Source organism: Augochlora pura, chromosome 5, assembly GCF_028453695.1.
Source record: "Augochlora pura isolate Apur16 chromosome 5, APUR_v2.2.1, whole genome shotgun sequence".
In the NCBI taxonomy this organism is placed as follows: Eukaryota; Metazoa; Arthropoda; class Insecta; order Hymenoptera; family Halictidae; genus Augochlora; species Augochlora pura.
In genome coordinates, this window is record NC_135776.1 from 234,147 (window position 1) to 254,040 (window position 19,894).

General features: G+C 44.2%; 3 protein-coding genes across 9 annotated transcripts; 2 read left to right on the forward strand and 1 right to left on the reverse strand.

Moving 5' to 3' along the window:
• Positions 1–152: 152 nt before the first annotated feature.
• Positions 153–1,140, forward strand: Rpl36a (ribosomal protein L36A). Its single transcript, XM_078181089.1, has 4 exons — positions 153–224; positions 597–770; positions 849–965; positions 1,052–1,140. The coding sequence occupies exons 1-4, from the start codon at positions 153–155 to the stop codon at positions 1,070–1,072; spliced, it is 384 nt and encodes a 127-aa protein (XP_078037215.1). The 3' UTR covers positions 1,073–1,140.
• On the reverse strand, positions 311–2,341 carry Ccdc53 (Coiled-coil domain containing 53). 3 transcript variants are annotated; one of them, XM_078181088.1, is made up of 4 exons: positions 2,150–2,341; positions 1,884–2,048; positions 1,534–1,805; positions 311–332 (listed from the first exon to the last, which is right to left on the reverse strand). In XM_078181088.1, the coding sequence occupies exons 1-4, from the start codon at positions 2,198–2,200 to the stop codon at positions 326–328; spliced, it is 495 nt and encodes a 164-aa protein (XP_078037214.1). In that variant the 5' UTR covers positions 2,201–2,341; the 3' UTR covers positions 311–325. The 3 variants fall into 3 exon arrangements, with proteins under 3 accessions (XP_078037214.1, XP_078037211.1, XP_078037212.1); XM_078181085.1 differs by lacking the exon at positions 311–332 and adding an exon at positions 854–1,278; XM_078181086.1 differs by lacking the exon at positions 311–332 and adding an exon at positions 854–1,435.
• Positions 2,342–2,817: 476 nt separating this feature from the next.
• On the forward strand, positions 2,818–9,673 carry Tnpo-sr (transportin 3). 5 transcript variants are annotated; one of them, XR_013494083.1, is made up of 20 exons: positions 2,818–2,896; positions 3,009–3,205; positions 3,476–3,679; positions 3,760–3,917; positions 4,004–4,076; positions 4,143–4,274; positions 4,339–4,556; positions 4,652–4,796; positions 4,871–5,017; positions 5,091–5,326; positions 5,400–5,539; positions 5,611–5,802; positions 5,881–6,119; positions 6,205–6,345; positions 6,420–6,631; positions 6,717–6,873; positions 6,946–7,113; positions 7,195–7,307; positions 7,407–7,592; positions 9,430–9,673. XR_013494083.1 is itself a non-coding variant. In XM_078181027.1 (19 exons), the coding sequence occupies exons 2-19, from the start codon at positions 3,098–3,100 to the stop codon at positions 7,465–7,467; spliced, it is 2,844 nt and encodes a 947-aa protein (XP_078037153.1). In that variant the 5' UTR covers positions 2,818–2,896; positions 3,009–3,097; the 3' UTR covers positions 7,468–9,053. The 5 variants fall into 5 exon arrangements, 3 of the variants coding, with proteins under 3 accessions (XP_078037153.1, XP_078037154.1, XP_078037155.1); XR_013494082.1 differs by lacking the exon at positions 9,430–9,673 and adding an exon at positions 8,009–9,053; XM_078181027.1 differs by lacking the exon at positions 9,430–9,673 and having other exon boundaries at positions 7,407–9,053.
• The last annotated feature ends 10,221 nt before the right edge of the window (positions 9,674–19,894 follow it).

Below are 19,894 nucleotides of genomic sequence, written 5' to 3' on the forward strand. Positions count from 1 at the left end.
CATGAAAGCTATGATATTTACTTTTTCGAAAATATAGTACAAATTCAATTTGACCGAATAATATTATATTAATAATCGTATTAAAACGTACATGAAAAAACAAACAAGAACATTAAATTTCTAAATTCTGTTAAACATAAGACTACAGGCGCATGCGCAGTGTGCGTTTACATACCATTTTCCGGTTTAAATACGTTTCCTTTTCTTTCCGAACATCCAAGATGGTAGGTAGAACCGCGATCAAAAATATGATTAATTCATCTGAAATTATAGCTCAAATCCTTGAACAACGCTATTTACAACGTTTAGACTTGAAGTGTACATATTATTTTCTGAAAAGTGAATGCAGTATTTAATAATTTTGTCAAACATTAGTAAATGTTGTCTTAGTGAAACCATAACCTCGACAGATGACAGAAAGCACGTACAATGTTTTAATTTTTACGATACAAAAGTGTAAAAAGTGGTTCGGTCGATACGAATTAAATGAAAGAATCAGAATTTATAGTTATTTCAAAATGTCTAAACTCAAACGTTATGTTGCGAGATAATGTATTCTCTACGTCAGTGTGATTTATAGATTTTGGTGCTTTTAGGTGAACGTACCGAAGCAAAGACGTACTTTTTGCAAGAAGTGCAAGGTACATAAGCCTCACAAAGTGACGCAGTACAAGAAAAGCAAGGAAAGGCATGCTTCTCAAGGAAGAAGACGTTACGATCGTAAGCAACAAGGTTATGGTGGTCAAACCAAACCTATTTTCAGGAAGAAGGTATGTATTAACATTTTTCATTAACAGTGTAAAGAAAACATTACCCTTCATACAAATAGCACTATGTATTTCTTATAGGCAAAAACTACAAAAAAAATTGTTTTAAGAATGGAATGTACAGAATGCAAATATAGAAAACAGATACCTCTTAAAAGGTGCAAACACTTTGAATTAGGAGGTGACAAAAAGAGAAAGGTAAGCACGTTGCATTAAATACTTATGAATAATGAAATTATTCTAGGAATCAAACGATTATTAACATAATATTTAATGTATTTCAGGGTCAGATGATCCAGTTCTAGGGTGAAGTTATATATGTTAACTTTCTGTATGTATTTAATAAGAAATGAAATAAATCTTTTGGAATTTGTATAGTTTATTTTATTAATAGTCTTATAATGCAAAAATATTTCTCATGCTTAATACCTGAATACAACTAATGATTTAATCTCCTGTTTTCTCACCATTATCTGTAGACTTCGGCTTAAAAACTATGTGCTGGGAATCACTGTTAAGGTAAAGAAAACAAGCATTGTTTCAATGCACTGGACCATATTACAAGTTTAGAGACTACATAAACATCAGATCAAGGATATTATTGATCATTATTTCTTGTGTATGTAGAATAATTTGATTTATAGATTGACCTTGTTACATCTTACCATCTATATATAGTAGATGTGATTTGTAAAGTATTATTACATATAAATGTTGGCCAGAATTTTAATGATTAGTGTTCTGAGTTAAGTTTGTTAAAACTTACTCTAATACAGTTGAGTCCAATCCTTCTTGTTCCATCTTTAACTTAACTGCTCCTTTTGGTACACCGAAATGTAACATTTTAAGGTACTTTTCATACCGGGGATCTTTATTTACAGGTTGTTCTTTGGTTTGAACGTTTGTAGGCTCAGTTTGCGTACCAGTATCGGGTTCATCTACTTCTGGCACTCCTTTTTCTTGTTGCACATTGTCAGTATTTTCAATTGGAGCTTGGATATTCTCTTGACTTTTTTCTGGACTAGGAACAGACGACAACTACAAAAAAAAAATGTACAGATTACTTACATTAGCAGGAGTTGCATACACAAGAAATCACAAACAGCTCCTACGTACCCAAGATTCTAGGATTTCTAAAGAAGCTTCTATCCTTTGTAACTTATTTTCAAATTCAAATAATCTCTCTTCGCAAGACAATGCAAATTTATTAAGGAACGTGACAGTGTGCACGATGAAATGATTAATAAACGAAATAGTCCTTTTCTGATTGATCGGTGGAACCTAAGATAAGCGAAGAAGAAATCTAAGAGAAATGTAAATGATATTTTGATGTGACAGCATTACTAAGCGATAAAAAAAAAATCGTAGACGAATATTTGCACCTTCGTGTAATCGATAGTTGGCTCGATTATCGGAATTTTATAATCATTCATTGTATTTTTCAAATGTTATTCCCTGTGTTTATTATCCAATTGTCAAACGTCATAAACTTTCGACGCATCGCTCGCACAGATCATATAGAACTCATGCTAGCATAGTATACAGAAATACCGCAGTTTCTCAGCTATAGAAGGTACACGTATGTATTTCCTTCCGAAACACTCCGCAGATAACATATGAACGGCGGGAAGTTTGAACTTCAGTTGCACCGCAAATCATTTACAAATTTATGAATCATTAGTATCGATTAAGAAATATGTCGTTTAAATGTGCATATAATGTTTAAGATGGAGACTGACCTATCATCGGAATCTGTTGATATTACAAACAATAGGATCGAAATTTTTTAATCGTGAATTATATTGTAACTAACACTTTAACCTATTAACGTTGAACTATCCATTTCGTTGACATTTTAATTTAAATTTATTATCATACACATAAATAACAATGTGAGCAGATTAAAAGTAATGCTATCATAGTAATGGGATATTTCAATGACATACACGTATATAGGATAATCTCCATTGATAACTGAACAGCAATAAGAATAATATTTTGTATGCACGCATATTTATATTTCTATTTTACGATTAATGCGTGTAGAATGTATGGGAAGAAAATTTTTCGTAAGTGCATGTGTATTGTACCGTATGTTTCAGACAATTTGGGCGATTAGTGTTTGAAAAGTATGTATATAAAAATTGTTTGTTGTAAGTCGATAAAGCAGAATATGCACTGACATGAGTAGAATATGCGTGAATGAGACTTTTTCGTGGTTGTACAAGTTGGTCTTTATAGGTTGGATGTGGGTCTAATAAACGCGACCGTTCTGTTGTCAGTGAGAGAACTGTATGGAGATTACAAAGAAAACGAATATTATTTGAAGAATGGAGTTACCACCTGACCTGGAAACCGTCTACCAGGCCGTGTATTCGTTGTATAATTATTCGGATCTTTCGAAAACGTCCCAATGGTTAGACGAATTACAAAAATCGGTGAGCTACTTGTTAGCGGTCTTTCATTGACTTTAGCCAACTATTTTCTGATCTTATATGATTTGCAATTCCTGTGTTTTGCTACCGCAGTAATTGCACGACTATTGATAATCCTTTACTAGAACTATTGTGTTAAAAAGCATTTGTAAAATAAGAATAGCCGAAGTAATTTCTAACCTTATCTATCATGTATTGATGTTTCTTTGGTAAAATTTTCATGTAGCTTTACTCGTTCAAACTAATAGTTGTTTCACTCATGTGTTATTTTAGGTATTTGCATGGAAAATAGCGAACGAAATGTTGCTGCAAAAACGAGATGTACAGTCTTGTTATTTTGCTGCACAGACAATGCGTACTAAGATACAACTGTGTTTTCAAGAGCTACCTGCAGAAGCTCACATTGCTTTGAGAGATTCTTTAATGAATCACATATCACAAACTAATGAAAACACAAATCCAGCCATTGTCACACAGGTTTATTATATTTCTTAACATTTTACATTATATTGTCTTCTCTCGTATAATTCTAATATTAATCCAAATTCTGATTACAGTTATGTTTGGCATTGGCAGATCTTGCGCTTCAAATGTCTTCGTGGCAGAAACCAGTTGTAGATTTAATCAATAGATTTGGAGGATCAACTAATAATTTATGGGCATTACTCGAAGTAATGACAGTATTACCAGAAGAAGTAAATTCAAGATCTCTTAGGTATAATAATAGAGTTTTAGCTAACAATACAATATGTATTAACGGAATTTTCAATTTTTAATCTAATTTAAATATAAATTATACAGACTAGGAGCCAATCGCAGACAACACATATTACAAGAGCTCAATGCAAGCGCAGACACAGTAACTGAATTTTTTGTAAGTAAGATGGAACAGATTAAATAGCTTTTTATTATCGCTTATTGATACGAATTTAATTTTTAGAAAATGTGTCTAAAGAATGGTGGAGAAGGTATACATATACGTAATACAATTCTTAAATGTTTTACAAGTTGGATTGCAGTACATGCTATCCCTCTTGTACCTACGAGCGATGTTATTGTATATACACTTCAAGTGAGTTGTCCTAATACTTATAAATTTACGAATTTTTAAAGTCTAATGGCTAATTGGTTTCTAGATACTTGGAAATCATTTAATTCTATCTCCACTGCACGAACAAGCCACAGATTGCATATGCGTGGTTCTACAAGTCTTAGAAGAAGATAGTAATAGCAATCGTGATAACAATAGCGAATCAACTATACAGTTACAACAACTACAACTCTGGCTTTTTACTAGTGTAGTGGCTTTGGAACAACCGTACCACTTATCTGTTGCATGCGAAGATATGGACAAGTAAACAATTTCTTAATAATTTTCTCAAATTAGTAAGCATAATTTGTCAAAGTATTTCCAACCATACCTTTATTAATTGCAACAAATTTTTCCAGGTCGATAAATTATTGCCGAATTTTTACGGAATTAGCTGAAACCTTTTTAGAAACCATGATAAACGGTTGTGTCGGAGGAAAGCAGCATTATGCGATTAAAATTCTAGATCTTGTTTTAGTATGTGTTGGTCATCACGACTACGAGGTATTTACTATTATATTTCTTCTACTCCATAAAGCAGTTTGTTTTCCATTTTCGACAAATTTTTTTTTTATCAGGTGGCGCAAATAACATTTAATCTGTGGTATCGTTTATCCGAAATTCTTTATCAAAGAAATAGCGATGATCTCAATGTTGTATTTCGACCTCACATTGAGAGATTAATCGGGGCTCTCTGCAGACACTGTCAAATGGAGCCAGACCATGTCAGTAATCGGTATTTAAGTAGATTAATTTTGTTCGAATCTCGACGTTACATAGATTAATTTTATTCGATAGCTGGGTCTAGTAGAGGAGGGTGCTGGTGGAGAAGAATTCGCTGATTTCAGAAATCGTGTATCTGAATTGATAAAAGATGTCGTCTTTGTTGTTGGAAGCAGCCACTGTTTCCGACAAATGTTCTCTTCTCTAACGGGTGGCCCAAGCCCACAGGGGCAACCTAATCATGTACCTACGTGGGACTCGACTGAAGCTGCGTTATTTGTGATGCAAGCAGTTGCAAAAAATATTTTACCGTGAGTCTTTTCAAATGATCCACAGTGTACTTGTACAGTATTTCCCTGGGTTGACCAAGACGTTTGTTTACAGAAAAGAAAATGACGTAGTTCCGAAAGTAGTAGAAGCTATCTTAAATTTACCTGAGAATACTCACATAGCTGTGCGTCATACGAGTATTCTTTTATTAGGAGAACTCTGTGAATGGATAGATAATCATCCGCAATCACTAGGTAAAGTTCCCTATTACTGTAATCGCTATTGCAACAGATTCCACAGTTTTCATATGAAACAATTGTTCTAGAACCTGTTTTAAATTTCCTCCTGACCTGCTTAAGTCAAAAAGGGTTGGGAAGTGCGGCTTGCGGTGCATTATTGAGTATATGCACAGCTTGTCCTTTACACATGGCCTCTCATTTCCCGGGGTTGTTACAAATTGCACGTTCCCTTGACAGTTTTGCCATCAGCAACGATGCAGCCATTGGTTTACTGAAGGGTAAGAAAGACGGTGTCCAGTTTTAAAAGGAAGACATTATCGAGACGAATGATTTTGATACTTTTTATTCTGCAATAGGCGTAGCGATAATCATGTCTAGCTTACCGCGCGATGAAATTACTCAAGCAATGAAAGAATTATGTTGGTTCCAAGCTAGGCCGCTCTGCGAAATCATGGAACGTAGAATTGCAATTGAAACAGGAACAAAGACTGATCCTTTGATATGGCTAGATAGATTAGCTGCTATATTTAGGCATACTGACCTACGAATCGATGACCCTAACGAACCTCATCCTTGTCAGAGCGCTGTTACCGAAGTAGGTCTTGGAAACTTAACATAAATTAAGGATTCTATTAATCAAGGATCAATATGTCACACCTTTATGTCTTTATCAATGACAGATGTGGCCGATACTGTCGAATGTATGTACAACATATCAACAGGATGCGAAAGTAATGGAAAGATGCTGTCGCTGTTTGAGATTCGCTGTACGTTGCGTAGGAAAACATTCCGCCCATCTTCTCGAACCGCTCGTCAAACAGGTCCGTCTTTGTAACAATCGTTGTCATTTCAATTTTTATTCAATAGCTTGATTCGACGAGTCATCAATTTTTAGATCGTGCAATTATATTCGGCGCATCAACACAGCTGTTTTTTATATCTTGGATCAATATTAGTTGACGAATACGCTATCGATCCGGAATGCGTTTCTGGTTTATTAGCAATGTTAGAAGCATTTATCGGGCCTACCTTTAATCTTCTCCAACAACAGGATGGATTAAAGAATCATCCAGACACGGTGGACGATCTTTTTAGACTATGTGCCAGGTATGATGGCTGGTTAATGTCAGAGTAGATTAAAGAAAAATGTCTTCCTCGGTCTTGGCCTTAAACAAATACGATTATTCGACAGGTTCTTACAAAGGGCTCCCATCCCTTTCTTACACTCCGCTGTAATAGGTAGTATAATCGACTGTGCCTTAATGGCTTGCAGTTTAGACCATAGGGACGCAAATGTTTCTGTAATGAAATTCTTTTACGATCTTTTCCATTGCGGCCGTAACAACGAGGTATGTTTAGAGATCAACGCTGTTGCTTTTCACTGTCCCATAAATATTGATCTTTTCATTTTTCTCGTTTAGAATCGAAGCGACTATTCAATGCGACGGGAATTGGTGCAACGCATGTTGAGGGAGAAAGGGCAAACTTTAGTGATGAGATTGCTACATGCGTCAGTCTTCTCATTATCTTCTTACATGTTGTCTGATGTTGCAGACGTCTTCGTCGAATTGTCCCTATCTAATAGAGAAGTAAGTGAGAGATATTAATTTTTAATATATGAAAAGTATGACTGTGGCGCTTTTACAAATAGAATAATTTTTGCTGCGTAGTTGCTGTCGAAGTGTCTAGAAGAAGCTATCAAAACGATGCCATCGCAAAACGCGGGTGGTTCTCCAACAGCTCAACCGGAGCAACTATTTGATTTTCATAGTACGGTTACAAGGTATGTTGAAACTCATAGTTTAATACAGTTTCCTTATGGAACAAATCATTGATAATTAATATATATTTCTTTCTTTTGTATTTTTTTGTTGTATTACAGGGCGGAAACAGCGAAGCCCGTGAATGTGGCCTTACGAAATTTTGCACGTTTATATCGTTGATGTAGCCTGACGTAAAACTGACAAAGAACGTTAAAATTAAAGGAACACCGAATATCTTCCAAGATACTTTATTTAGACAAAAAGCTTGAAGGTGTTTATGTTTAAAACAAGATTATCTTAAAATGGTGAGTTGATGCTGTATAAATGTATTTGAGAGAACTTTTAAATACCTTTTACTTGTTTACTATCTACACATTCCTTTGCAAAGTATGTGAAAACAATAAAGATAAGCTTACTTTTCTTTTTCATGCAAAATGTGAAATATAAAATAAATGAAAGTCGCAATAAAAAACGTTGGATTTTTTATTGTGAACTGCTCTCTTTTTTACCAGTATCGTACAGTATATCTTTAGACGGTCTGCATACTTTTTGAATGAACTCTTATTAGTTTAGTCTTGTGTATAGCTTCAGCACATATTGGACCACATGGTGGCTGAATATACGATACCCATAGAAAATGATAACTGAATTACCTACTGTATTAGGTATATGTCTAGTCAGCCGCTTATGAATAATTAACTATATTATGAATACTTTGCAGATAATGTGCAGATAGTAAACATTGGGAAATCACAACGATTATACCATATTTTTATCATTTTCGTCATATTTTAACGGACATTAACGGACCTTCCAACGGAATGTTAAATTTCTTCAAGAAACGATCGTGAACGTGCTATTCAATTCATCGTATTTTGAAAACGTATTGAATTGCGCAAGATTATACAAAGCTTTTACTACTCTAACTCTCCCCTCGCAGGGTATTACTTTCGGTCGCTAAATCTATATATTTATAAACATATATATATATATATATATGTTTTTTGTTTATAAGCAGAATACAGCAGAATGCAAATCAATTGTGTAAAACGCGTTGAAAAACAGATATTTGCGATCTGTACGAATTTCAATTGACACGAAATTTAGAGCTTGTTCACACTTGTGTACCTCCTTCGTGTGGCTTGCAAAGTCTAATTTTATAATGATCCAGATCATGCTTAAGGTTTACAGGATGTGATATGTTACATTTACATTACGAGGCAGAATATACGTGTGTCATGTTTCCGCTATACGAATTACGAACACATACATACTCGAAAGTGAACTCCTTAATAGACCTAAATGTTGTTAAGATGTAAGTTGATTCGTGCTCGAACGTCGATTGAATAATTTGACACGTAGATATATCATAGGTACCCATACATATACATATAAACAGCTCTCGATGATCGTACTATAGGGGAATTTTAAAATAGACACGGGAAGACGAGTTCTCCGATCAAAATTCACGGGAAGCGAAATAAACGACAAAATACACGCTCAGTTTACATGATAGCGAACTTTTATTGTACAAATAGTATACGTATGAGAGAGCGTGTAATGTTTGACAGTGCGTTTGTGTACAGATAATGTATTAATGAGGATAAGCATTACGATTGGTAAGGTTTTTAATTGTAAGGAAGGTTGAGAATGATTAAACTGTACGAATATTTCGACGAGTAGCATTAATTTTAGCATTTACGCTAACGTTTTGCTTTATAACGACAAATTTACGTATTTCAAATAAAACGATATTTTTTACTGAAGCAACGCAGCGAATCTTTGATCGTCTGAAAACGCGATCGATAGTACGTAACCAATAATATGTAATTATACGACGCGTCCTCGCATTCGTTGGTATCAGGTTCGGCAGATACTTATTTCTCGACCACGTATTTCTGTTTTGTAACGTGTTTCGAAGCTCGGTAGATATCTAAACGAACCCTGTACTCCAGCAAAAGCCTTGGTGCACATACCCCAGGTATGAAACAACCTGACAGAGGCCTAACAGTCGGTTTAGTCCAATGCGTTAGCATAATTCTCGATGCATGTACCGCAGGTATGAAACGACCCGACAGAGACCTAACGGTCGGTTTACGACCATCGCTGATCGTTTCGTGTGATAAAGGGCGTTTCTTACAGGAAACCGAGTGTACCTACGAAAAAGAAAACAGAAAAGATCTTTTCACGAACAGATGTGTACGGTGAATCGTTAAGCGGCTCAACCGTACGGAACATTCAGCTATAAGGTGAATCCGGAAATATTTGGGTCGTTGGGAACACAGCAGGTGCCGGATTTTTAGTTTTTAATCTTAATCGTGTTTCCTTGCTGCGTGAGCACGATATTATTCCGAATAAATTGCAATATTTTAATACCATTAAATTTCGACGCCCTTATCCCACGCCCGAACTTTCGTCCAGTCCCTAATTGCAGGCTCAAGATCGTTTCCTTTCGATCGCTTACCTGCTAGCCGATTACCGATAGTTTCGGAACCGTCTAGCCTCTTTACCAGCGGATTCTAGTAGAAAACAATCCTATTATTATTTTTCATTCCAGCATTTTATGTTAATATTAAAGTATTCTAGTAGGAGTTTCTGGTCGAACACGAGAGAGAACAGGTACATATATTTATCGGTATCCGATGGTCATAGCGATATTCTTATGATTCAGGTTCCGATGCCACGTCTTCTCGGGACATTGCTAACAATCTCCGGGCTCTGAGTCACGGAACAGTTGCGTTATGAGTCACACACAGTCGAACCTTATTGGCCAAGGAATTGGTTTCTAACAAAGGAATGTTGTTGTAACGCGTAGCCGTGTAAACGCGAGCCGGTCAACGTTATTTTCGTTCCGCGGCCGATCTCGGTGTACAATGCCGGCTTCTTCTAAATATTGACGCACCTCGAACACGGTGCCGACTTACCGATGACCGATGCACCGCACGGTTGCTATGCATTTTTCCGAAAGAGTTGACGATGCATCAAATGCATTGACCGCGTCGTAGTAGCGTGGTTCGCGGCCGCAATTATTTCGCTCGAGTCCGCGATAGACGGCTATCGCCGCCGTTAATACACCCACGTGTACTGACTGCCGATAGAATGATCTCACATTGGCCGACCATTGACTCGAACCATTAATAACTGTCGTATTATTAACCGACACCGTGCCGCATCTCGCTCTATGAATATTGGTGGCGGCGGCGGCGGCGGCGTCGATCGGGCCGAACCTAGACTTGCAGCAATTAGCGTTGCAATTTTCACGTGATCGCTACCGCGGTGTAGGAACGGTAACGTTCATTCAGGGGCCATTGCACTTCGCGGCCGGTACGATCCTTCTCTTGCGAACGGAGCCCAGAGGAACAACCAAAAACACGAAAGCGTCGGGTGCAAGCTGTTTTGCGGCGGTCGACACCTTCCCAATTGTACACGTTCCCTACGACTATGGTTCCCGGAATTTCTCGCATTTGAAACGCACCGCAAAATTTTTGTTCGCACGTTGCCATCATCTTATGTCCGGAGAATTGGTTCGACTTGTACCGTTAAGTTGATCTATTCGCTCGCGTTCTTTCCTAACAATAAGCCTTACTCTTTGCCATTCGTCGACACGCTTCTCGCGTTGATTCGCGAACGTCTTTTTTGCAAGCAGACGTCGATCGATGCTGCTGCAAACTGTGAACTTAGCATAGCCGACTGTGTGTATTCCAGGAAACGAAGCCACCTAAATTTAACCCTGCGGATTTCTATGCTACTGGCGCGTCGCGATATTGTCTTGGCTGCATATGACTTTAACCTTTAGCACCCACACAAGCCTCTGTCGCTGACGCAGATGCCGACACCGACGCGAGGCCGACGACGTCGCGTAGCGTTCGATGGAAACACCTAACGAGCGCGCTTGTTTTTAGGGGGGATCTGCGCGAGGACCAATTAGGGGATATATATATATTTTTACCCCTATAACCACCGTTACAAAAGAAGCTAGTATAATTGCTAATTATCGTTCGAGAGAAAAAAAAGTGGGCCATCCGTAAAGATCGTTCCACCTGCCCCAGTTAATGGGCCCGCATGTCTCCTTCAACCCTCCAACCGCGACTTGCGTGCTTCAAAGTATCCGAGAGACCTCTGGGCCCGAGAGTCTATCGCGACCATGGCAAATAATAATTTTCAAATTTTACCGAGGGTAAACGAGCGACCCTTGTCCGTCGCCGTTGACCTCGCTGTCTCACCGTGTCACCTCCTCGAAGGGTGCACGATGTAGCCTGATGCGGGCATTTGATCGTGTAGGATGCAGCGCGTAACTATCGCTAAATTCACCCTCTCTCATCGACGGCAACGGGCAGTGGCGCGTTGCTGGGCAACCAGACAGTCAGACTGCTGCCTGCCGATCTGCCAGGGGCGCGGAAGGCCGCTGCGAGACGAGTCAAGTCGAGTCGAGTCGAGTCGAGTCGAGTCGAGTCGAGTCGAGTCGAGTCTAGTCTAGTCGAGTCGAGTCGAGACTAGACCAGACCGAGCTAATAGATTAGACGAGGCCAGAAGAGTAGACAATTGAAGAAAGAGAGAGAAAGAGAGACGACAAGGACGACGTTGTTAGAGCAAGCAGGATAGATAAAGGGGGAAGAAGACCCGGTATAAGGCAGGTGTAGAGGGAGTAAGGTCGCCGTTGGAGGGGTAACCCAGACCATTTGATCGTAGGACGAGAACGAAAGCTCGGTGGCTGAAGAAGGGTAGCGCGATCGGTTAGAGCAGAGAAGTTGCGGACGATGGTAAACGTGGCGGTGGTGTCAGCGGTGGAGTCGACGTCGGAGTCGGCGTCGTTCCAGTGGGGGATCACTGGCATAAAGGCATGGTGCTGCTGCATTGGAGGAATAGAGGAAGGTCTGCCAAGAGACGTCGGGGGCGGCCGAGCTAGACGAGTCGAGGTCAGTTATCCGCCACGCCCGACGCCGACACCGTCGTCCCGGCGCACCGCATTGCATTTTCGGCGCCACTGCTGCCGCGCTGCGTATCACTGCATTGCCAATCTTCTCCTTCCCCTCCCAGCGTCGCGGAACCTTCTCTTTTTTTCTTCTCTTTTCTTCTCTCTCTCTCTCTCTCTCTCTCTCTCTCTCTCTCTCTTCTCTTTCCGTTTCCTCGTCCTACGGTTCTTTCAACGATCTTACGTTTCGTTCACCGGCGGCCCTGTTAATCTCTTTTTCTCTGAAACAAAGACACCACCGCAGGTTCGTACCGGCTGCTCGTTCATCGCTGACATTTAAACTACCGAGCAATTTCGGGGCTCTGTTCTTGCCGCTGGTGCCCCGATCCTTCGATCGAGACTTTCTCTCGTTGCGGTGGCGCTCGGTTATGGAGAAAGAACTTCGACATACGGAGCTCCGCCGCGATTTCTATAGATAACCCTGCTATTCCTGAAGCGCGTCTTATTTATAGATACCCCCTAGATCCTAGCTCCGAGGTCCTCGACGGTTCATCAGAGACTGAGAAACTTGGCGTCGGCTTCGATTGTCTCACATCGAAAGCATGCTCTACCGCGACTCGATTACGAAAATCCTCGACCGGTGTCCTTATCCTTTTTCTGATGTTCCCAGAAGAGACGATGAGAGTCCTCGTCATTGCTTGCCTCGGGTGCGCAGATCCTACAGCTCCGCGCTGTGTCTTCGTCACGCGTCGGCCACAAACACGCACGAAACGGTTCTTGAGTGTTCGCGAAACGCTTGCAGGCCGTCTCGCGGTTGTCTGGCCGGCTGGTCGGACTTTGTCAGGGTCGTTCCAAAGAGCGAGCATCGCGACGATCGTTTCACGTTGCACTCGAGCCTGAAAGAAGTTGCGTTAATAATAAGATAAGTACGTCGCACGCTATCGTCTTTGGGGCCTGGCCAGCTTTTTAGCATTCTTCCGGAACGCCGAGATAAAAGAAAATACGAACACAGAAGCCGGCTAATTGCCTTGCAGTCGGCGTAATAACCGCTGCCGTAGTCGCTTAAACTTTTACAGGAATAATTAGCGTCGCGTCGTGGCCGTGAATCCCCAGTGAAATCGGCGGCTTTGTCTTGGCAGCGAGCGTTCGTCCCAACGAAGGCGAAAAACGCAGCGGTTCCGCGTTGCGCCTGGAATGGGTACAGAGTTGCAATTCATCACACTGTAGCTCGAGTCCATTGATAGACAAAACGGCGATCGACGATCGATGAAAGCACCGATTTCTTAGCATGTCTCCTCCACCAATTCGAGAGCATTAAGAGAGAGAGAGGGACAACCATAGGTAGAAACACGGCCAGCCAGTTCGTGGAAGAGACCGTGCGTAAGGACGACGTCCGTGGGCGAGGAATAATAAAAATTATCGGACCAGTCGTCACAGCGGGGAGCTTTTGGCTCTGGGAACGGCTAGCCAGGGTCCGAACTTCCCCTCTATGCGCATACTTTCTACGTTTCTCTTCTCTCGTCCCTTCGGGACCGAGTTTCCTTCCACCTATCGCGAAAACATCGGTCGTCCTTCGAAGAGGAGCACTCGTCGAGCGCTCGCAGAATGTTCGCCGCTTGGCAAACATCTTGGTTCGTGCGAACGAATTTTCCACAACTGGAGAAACAATGCACGACTCGCTAAGAATTTCGCTGATCTTTGTGCGGCGTTAATTATAGACGCTCAACGTCTAACGCTTTTTCGAAAGCCGCGACGTTGTTTAAAGAATTGTCAATATCGATGCGGTAAGTGAAATCACGCGGATCAAGAGGAAAATTACAATGGTATGATAAAGCGCATCGCCACCGCCGTCGGGGAGTCGCGCTTATGTTTTCAGCACGGTCAGCTAGACAGACGCGTTAATGCTCACGTCCGCAGGCCGTAGAGACGCTCGCGGCGCGGCTGCGGGCGCTCAGACAAAGTCGCATACATGGGAAAAAGAGCCGCGAACCTTCCACGCGAGCCGCACCAGTCGCACGAGCGATGTTTCAAAGCCGATGCGGCGGCGGGACGACGCGACGATCCCGCGACAAATTAACTGCAGGGAGAGACACGCGGTGCGTGCACTTGACTTTAAATTATCCGCTCGAGCGACGGAGCCGATTGTTATTTTTCTCGGCCGTGCCCCGACCGCCGCGGCTCGGTGAAAGTTTCCGCGTTATTGTCCGCAACTCGACCAGCCATACAGACAGCCACGCGAAAGTACACCTTCGTGTATTTTCCGGGCCATTGACGCGAAATGATCGATCGGCCTGATAAACCTCCTCTGTTAATTCACCGTACGTTCGACGATCGCCCGCGTTGCGGCATTATTTGCCGGTCGTCTGCACTGGGATCCTCGAACTCGAGTGCTCGTTTCAACACCTGCGCCATGGAAAGATATCAGTACCGTCTGAACCGTAAAAAAACAGTGCCTCGGCTGCGAAAGTCGAATGATTGAAATATAACGCCGAACGATAGGAGATTTTCGCAAAGACGAGTATCGGGTGCTCGGATCGAGGAGCACGTCCCTGCAGACAGTAAAGCATCTCTTTGCCCCGCTGACGTCGGGCCAACCACCAAACCCTCGCCACATCTCCCATCTGCCTTGATACGTTATTGGCACCGGCTGATGGCCGATGCGAATTTGCTGTGGCTCGAGAGAGCGAGAGGGAGCGAGCGAGCGAGCGAGCGAGAGAGAGAGAGAGAGAGAGAGAGAGAGAGAGAGAGAGAGGCAAAGCGCAGCGGTCGGGATGAGGATAGTCGAGAAGCGGAGATAAAACGCGAGAAGAATAAAGATTCGGGAAGAAAGAATAGAAAGGAAAGAATAGAAGCGAGAATAGTTGTGCTTGTCTCGGGTCGCGCCCGGAGTTCCAAAAACTGTGAAGGTGTGCCGGCGGAGGCGACGAGCAACAAAAATGCGCGATCAGGAGGTAATTACCCTCTACGAAGTCTGTTTAACTGGGTGGACGGAAAGACGGAGGGAGCTTCGCGAAACGAGCTGCGAAGGATTAGCCGCTGCTCGCATCGCGGAAATTAATTGACAATTTCAGTTGCGGACGTTTCCGAGTATACACGTTTGCTCGCGGATGAATCGACAGACAGATATAGATCGGTCGACCAGACCGTGTACGTGTACGCCTCGCACGCTGCACCGTGCCGCACCGCGCCGCAATCTGGCGCACCAAGTAATAGCCAGACTGCAGCGCAAATAATTGCCCGATGTACAAATTTCAGCTTTGATCGCCATTAACCAATCAACGAGATTGGCCGGTGCTCCTTTTCGCGGTGTATTTACCGGAAAGTCGACCCGGTTGCCGCGATCAAAGAGCAACGAGAGTCGGAGCCGACAACCAAGTAGACACGGCCTACGTTTGATCAGCCAGCGATGCGCGAACTATGCTTCGCTCGCCGATCATCGGACGATCTTGATCCAAGCACAGGTGCGATCGTCCCGGAAAAATCTGCTGGATCTGCTGGTTTCAACGATTCCAAATGAACGGGTTTAGATCCGGTTCACGCAGCGGCCGATGATTCAATTTGCACGATAGACGCGTGAATCATCGAAGAACGCTGCTTGTCGCGGACTGCGAAGTTTCGCGATACCGTTTCCTGCCGTCGAGATAGTTTAATGGAGACTGTCGCGGCGTGCATTTGTCACGTTTGCATTTAAAGGGCTACTTTCAGGGCCAAGCAGAGCGAGTAAGCGGTCGATATGCGGTCGATGTCCGCTTTTTCTCTTTTCGTCGACGTATCCTTGCAATAAAATGAACCTTCCATTTGCGGGAGGGGAGGCTCGCGATAGCTTACTTAGAGACGGCAACAGCAGGAGAACGGGGTATGGCTAGTTCGAGACTATTCGCGCCATGACAGTATCTATTCCCCGCGACAGCTTTACTCGCCGGATTCTCCGTCGCAAGACCGATCGTTCGTAAGTTGAACGCGTGTAGCCGACGTGTTTGCGTAAGTCTTTAATCTTACTTTGAGTGGCCCGACCGTTTCTCGGAATAGAGAACCTGTCCTGCGATTCATTTGTATTTTCATCTGCTCGTTCAGCGACGAACGCGGAATGCATCCGCGCGTCTGCTTTTTCCATTTGCTACGGTATACGGCCCATTAATTCGTCTGCGCGAACAGATGACGTTTCGGTAACTGGTCTATTGGCGCCTTCTACAAAAAGAGATACGAATGTACCACCTAGCTTCGTCGGGTGCAAGGCGTGTTTCACGCGAAAAGAAGGACCGAAGGGAAAGAAGAAGTGTGGCCGAACCGAGAGTTCGGTGTCACGATTCACTGGCCGAGAGCGTTAATCAGGAATGCGGTTCTGTGTCGCGCGCAAACCCGGCTAACGGCAGTACGGACGCAGCATGTAATGCCCGACGCATTGTGCCAGATCAGTGCGATAATAATCGCAGTCGGTGCAGACTGGCAGTCCCGCGACCGAGAAAAACGCAACCGGCAACAGCGGTAGACGCGGTAGAAACGTCAGTAGCCGCAGCCGCAACGGCAGCAGCAGAACCGGGAGCATTGCCGCGGCGGCGGCGGCGACGAGCTATTCGTTCGGCTCGTTCCTCGGGTGAAAGACCCAGTCAGTCTCTCCCTCTTCCCTCTTTCTTACTCTCCGTTTCCCTCTTTCTCTCTGCGGGTTCTCTCCCACGTGCCCCTTCCACGGGGCAACCATCGTTCTCTTTCTTCTCTCTTCTCGGTTCACTCTGGTTCCCTGTTCTCCCTCCCTGTCCTCTTCTCTCCCCCTCGCCGACCGTTCGTCCCCTTTCTCGCTTTCTCCCGATCATCCTCCATCCGTTCCCGCCGCAGGCCCATCCCCCTGTCACCTATCTGCCTCCAGTCATCCTCGGCCCCTTCTCCTCTCCGACAGGCCTCCCTTAGACCCCCTCGCCCCGCGGACGGCTCCGCTATCCGCTATCCGCCATCCACCGTCGCTGCACTTCTGCCGCCGCGCCGCAGTCCATACACATCAAACGATATACCACCTGGTTTCTCGAATTGCGACGTCCACCGGATCCAAATGAAATTACCACGCGGCCCGCCGGCGGCCGTCGCAACGGTCCCGCTCGTTGCCTTCTCCACGCTCCTCCCGAGGAACCCCGTCGAGGGCCTACGATCGACTACGGACGTTTCGCTGACAGGTGTCGAAACTTCTTCGCGAACCTTTCGATCGCTTTCTTCAGTCATCTTTTGAACGGGAAAATTAATGGCACTGATTCGGTAGCGAAATCTTAATGATCCGAGCGTTGAGATAATTGAAAGTAAGACTTCGTCGCTCCCGCTTAGTAATCTAAACAATGTAAATTCGCGGCATAATCACTGGATTTCTCGTTAAAGCTGTTTGAGCGTTGATCGTTGAACGTCTTAGCCTTTGGTGGTCGTGCGGCACAGATCGGCAATTATCGTGCCGCGATCATCTTGTTTCATCGGCAAATGAATTCAGTCGCGGGAGTAAATGGGAAGGCAACGTCTCCCGCTTGTTAATCCCGCGATCGTAACGGGCTGCGGAGAACGGGAACAAAGAGCTCCTTTGTGGAATCGTTCGGAGATGTAAACTAAAAAATCTCGACGACTTTATTGGCTGGTTTATTAACTGACACTCGGCGAAAGCGTTTTGATCCCTCACGGCCCTTTAAACCGCCGTCCTCTTTTGTGCCAAAGGAGCTTTATATTATTCGCTCATCGTTTATACTTTCCATTTACGTCGGGTCTCGGGCCACTTTAAAATCTCGCGAATAATTGGACACGCAATCCTTTGCATATCGTTTATTAACGGGCCGAGCGGAGCCCTTGTTCGCTATATTGTCTTCGGCGTTTCATTCGCTTGTTAATTCATTCGATGCAACGGTCTCTTTTTTGTTACACAGAATTTTTGCAAGCTCCGTGCGAGACGGATCCGGCTCTGATGATTTGTCACGTGTTTTTCGTAGCCGGGCCGCGACGTTATTTCGCGTTCGTTACAATTTCTGCGGAGCAAGGAGCAAGGAGCCGCCGCTGGTTGCCTCCAATTGCGCGAGATCGCGTAATAACGACGAAAGCCCCTGGTGCATGCTCCTGTACGTGTACTGCGGAGTTCTCGGTGCACTCGCGTGTTGGTGCTCTGCGAAACAGAGTCTCCGAGTGTGCGCGTTGCATCGCAACAATTTTCTTGATCGATAGGTTTGGCAATAAGTACGAAGATCTCCAGTGGAACGGCTACAAAATTGCACAGGTTCGCGTAAAACCAATTTCGTCCTGTCGAGGGCCGGGCCGGTCTGTCCGACCGGGCTGCGCGCTTCAAAAGAAAAACGATAACGGGTATAACCGTTGTCCCGAAACTGCCACTCGAGCATGCAAGAATATCTTTACCCGTGGAAGGAAGGCAACGCGAGAACGACAAAGGTTTCGCTGAAAAGCCATGAAGTCCCGGTTGAATGGAAACGAGCATCTCCGACAACGCTCGACCCCGCACGGCCAACTTAACAAAAATGCTTCTCCGAGATCTTGGACGAGAGGTTCTCCAGCATCCTTCCCACTCACTGGACTTTGCTTCAACGGATTACCGCTTCTTCCATCCTCCTCGAAACGTTTTCAGTGGAGAACTGGCTGCTCGAAAATAGGCTTCAAAAACGTTCGCTAACTAAGTTTTACACCATAGACACACCCGAGACCATCACCCCAGAGGAAATCGCAATTTTGATAAGAACACGTGGATACTACATAAAAAGACACAATAGCCCCATCCCCCCATCCCCTCCCCATCCCCTCCCCAACCCCTCCCTGTGCACCTGTTACCGAACCACACGAACTGTTTCGATATTTCAGAGTTTACAAGGAGATCCTCGCCGCTAAATTCCTAAGCAAAATCCAGCGAACTCGTAATCCTGTGTATCCGGTTGCCTACTCGCTGGGCAAACGGGTTGCATACACTAGGGGTCACAGGTTCGTACCCGCTCGTGTTTGACGCTGTAGGGTTCTGGCAACGACCGAAAATTTTCAACATGGCAGCTCGTACGGTCCAATGCGTTCCGATACAGTACCATGAAACATCCATCGGTTGAATCGGCCTGGAGAAAAAAGGTTTCAGAGGGAAGCAAGTGAAAGAAACGGGAGCTCTACCGTTAATTGTAAATTGAAGAAATAAATGGCGGACCGAAGACTCGGGTTTGGCAGGGGCATCGAGACGTTTCTGGCGGAGACACAGTCTCGGTGCTCTGCTGGTCGTTTCGTCGGCTCGTCGGCTCGTCGGTGTGGTTGCCGCGCGCACATCGCCATCGGATAAAGGATCGACCGTGGCGATTCCGGACAGGAATTCCCGATGAGATGGGCGGAAAGTACAAAGGTTCGACGCGCTTCGGCGGTTCTCGGTACGGGAGGGCTTCCGGTCGAATTCGGCTAGCTCCGATCGGGCTCGTGCTTGCTCGTCTAGGATCGGGACGGCCGGTGGGGTCTACATCGTGCAGGACGGGTAGTAGCAGGCGCACCGCGAGGAGACCGGCAGTTTTGCGCTCCGTGCAACGGCCAATCGGCCAGTTCGTCGCCGGCTGTTCGTGAAAGAGGTATTTTCGCACATCGTTCTTGCGCTCGCTCTCGCTCTCCAATCGGGCACATTTTGCTCTCTCGCATCGTCAGTCGAGATTATTCCATTTCTCGGCCGTTCGCTGATCCTCCGGCCACTCCTGGCTCGCAGAT